The sequence below is a fragment of the Corvus moneduloides genome, chromosome 5 (genome assembly GCF_009650955.1).
Source record: "Corvus moneduloides isolate bCorMon1 chromosome 5, bCorMon1.pri, whole genome shotgun sequence".
Lineage (NCBI taxonomy): Eukaryota > Metazoa > Chordata > Aves > Passeriformes > Corvidae > Corvus > Corvus moneduloides.
The window spans coordinates 27653870-27656921 of NC_045480.1; the positions used below are offsets into that span (position 1 = coordinate 27653870).

General features: G+C 58.4%; 1 protein-coding gene across 1 annotated transcript; it reads left to right on the top strand.

Moving 5' to 3' along the window:
* Nucleotides 1-713: 713 nt before the first annotated feature.
* Nucleotides 714-2349, top strand: GSX2 (GS homeobox 2). The gene is made up of 2 exons (XM_032110274.1): nucleotides 714-1288; nucleotides 1462-2349. The coding sequence occupies exons 1-2, from the start codon at nucleotides 838-840 to the stop codon at nucleotides 1800-1802; spliced, it is 792 nt and encodes a 263-aa protein (XP_031966165.1). The 5' UTR covers nucleotides 714-837; the 3' UTR covers nucleotides 1803-2349.
* Nucleotides 2350-3052: the final 703 nt, after the last annotated feature.

The following is a 3052-nucleotide window of genomic DNA, read 5'->3' on the forward strand; positions in this document are numbered from 1 at the left end:
AAAAGGGCGAGGAGAAAAAAAAAGCCACCCAACCCACCCTACATGCATATGTATGCACAGACACACAAACGCGCGCCATCCCTAACTTTATCTCTATGACTGCATCTGTGTTTCTGGCTCCTCTGATGCAGAAAGGGCCTCCTGAAGGAGTCCTGAGTACAGGACTGGGGAAAGGTGTTGGCCCCAGGCCCCCGTGGGATCCACGGCCGTTTGGATGCTATTTTACTGGGGGTGACGGGAGCGGTGTCGAACAGCTTGTTTCAGCTCATCACCTGCTCTCACCTCTCTTTCCCTTCCGGCGAGGGAAAGGACCGTTCTCCTCGGGGAAAACCCCCGGGTAGGAACTCTTTCCGATTAATTTTATCCCCAGCATCCCGGCTGTGTTGACAGAGGGACATGCCTGCGAGCGAGACGTGTGACGGGGCCGCGGAGCAGCCGCCCCCTCCTCGCTTTCTCTGCTCCTATAATTTATTTGAGGCGGAGGCAAAGGAGTGAAGTCATCGGGCAACGAGCAAGCACGCACACTTTGCCCCCCTCCCCTACCCCACTTTGGCCCCCCCCCCCCCCCCCCCCGGCAGCCTCTCCTGCCGGCCTGAGAAGCCGGGGAGATTTAGATCTGCGAGGCTTTCAGCCATCACGTGTTTAAATAGTTGATATAAAACCCCGGCGCAGGGGATCCAGGCGGGGGGACTTTAAGACCAGCCCTCTCCAGGGACCCTTTTGTTCAGCTCTCAAACATAAGCACCTTCTCGACTCGCCAGGACTTCAGTGGCAACTTGGCCAAGAAGGAAAAGCCCGACTTTGGGAGAGCCGCCCCCGGCCTCGCAGCCCTCCGCAATGTCACGCTCCTTCTATGTCGACTCCTTAATCATCAAAGACTCCTCGAGGCCGGCTCCGTCCCTTCCTGAGCATCATCACGGCCAGGACTTCTTCATCCCTCTCAGCATGCCTTCTCCCCTCGTCATGTCGGTGTCGGGCCCGGGCTGCCCGTCCCGAAAGAGCGGCGCCTTCTGCGTCTGCCCGCTCTGTGTCACCTCGCACCTGCACTCTTCCCGCGCCAGCGGCGCCGGCGGAGCCATCCCTTTGCTCAAGAGCCAGTTCCCCACGGCCGCAGGCGAGGCCCAGTGCTGCTCGCGGACCGGCCACGCTCACCACCCGCCGCAGCACCCGCCGCCCGCCGCCTCGGTGCCCGCCGCCGCCCTGGGACACCCTGCGCATCACCCACCTGCCTGCGCCGCCACCACCTACAGCGTCAGCGACCCCCGGAGGTTTCACTGCCTCGGCATGGGTAGGAGCCCTGCGGCCGCCGGGGAAGGGGGGCAGTGGGAGAAGGGATGCCCCCAAGGGAGAGCGGCTGCCCCGGGTCGGAAAGCTGCTGGGGAATGTCTTCTCTCTCTCCCTTTTCCCTCCCTCCCCCCCTCTTCCCTGTCCCGCTGAAGTTCGCATTTCTCTCCCGTCCAGGAGGGTCCGAATCCAGCCAAATTCAAAATGGGAAACGGATGAGGACTGCTTTTACCAGCACCCAGCTCTTGGAGCTGGAGAGGGAATTCTCCTCCAACATGTACCTGTCCCGGCTACGGAGGATCGAGATAGCCACGTACCTGAACCTGTCCGAGAAGCAAGTGAAAATTTGGTTCCAAAACAGGAGAGTGAAGCACAAGAAAGAAGGCAAAGGCACCCAGCGAAACTCTCACGGGGGCTGCAAGTGCAGCACCAGCCAGGGGCATTACCCCCGGTCGGAGGATGAAGAGTCTCTATCCCCCTCATCGGCTACCGAGGATAAAGAGATCTCCCCGTTATGAGCCCGGCTCGGAGCTCTGCTCCCGCCGCCGGGTCCCAGCCCGGAGCGAGGTGGCGGCACGGCCGCTTACCTGGCACCGCTGCCCACGGACGGCGGCCGGCTACCCTGCAGCGGGCTGGCCCTCCCCGCCGCGGAGGCTAATTGTCATCCATTCGCAGTAATAGAAAGATATATATATAAATATATTTTCGGAATGTGTTTTAGGCGTGGGAGTTCAACTAAAACGTTATTTATGTAACCCCAAGAGAGGGCACCTGCTCTTGCTAAAATGTAACATGGGACAGGGCTAGCATGGTCCAGGGTGCCTTCCTCTGTATGCCCACAGGCAATTTAAAGGAAAAAAACTAAACGCCTTTCAAACCGAAAGGCGAGACATAACCTGAAAAGCAAACTAAAACCTGTAGACAACCTTCTGGACGGACTTCTTAACAAAAATAAGAAAAGACATAAAGATTGGCCGTTTGGGTCTGGGACGGCTGTTTTTCTGTGAATAGTTTTATATAAAAATTATATTTATATTTATTTAAATAAATGAGATCAGACGAGAATTTAAATTTTTTTCTTCTTACCATCCCCCCCCCCCCCCCAACTCCCCCTTCCTCCGACCAAGTGCCAGCCCAGTCGCAGCAGAGAAGATGGGCTGGCTGGGCAAGGTGCTTTTCTTTGCAGTCCTTGTCTGTCGTACGGTGAAAGCATCGCTGTGTATGTGTCAGATCTCCGTAAAGAGTAAAAATAAAAGCCATCGGCTACTAACACAAACATGTTTTCTGTTCCCCTGTGACTCGGGACGGCTGGGGGGGCGGAGAAGGGGGGGACTCCGCTCCGGCCGGAATGCAAATACGGCCGGTCTTCTGGAGTCCAGCAGCCCTGTGTTCCTTCCCAGCCGGAGCCAGCGCACGCCCTCCCGGCGACTGACAGCTTTCTCCCGTCTGCTGGCCCGGCGGCACCGCGCTGGGGACACGCGGCTGCCGCTGGCCCAGGGCCGCCGATCACGGCACGGGGCTGGGGCGAAGTTCTGTGCGCCGAGATCCAGCACACAGGGCCCCACCCCGCCGGCCTGGTAGCCCCGGCTCTTCCCTCGCCGAGGGGCCTGGCTGCACACGTCGACCCTTAACTAGGCTGAAACTCCGCTTAAGTTATTATACGGGTTGATGTTAAGCAGAGATCAGGGATTTTTTCCCCCCCTCAGGCGCCGGAGCAGCGTTTGCTCTTTTCGGTGTTGATTCTATTAGGCGCCTTGACCAGGCTTAG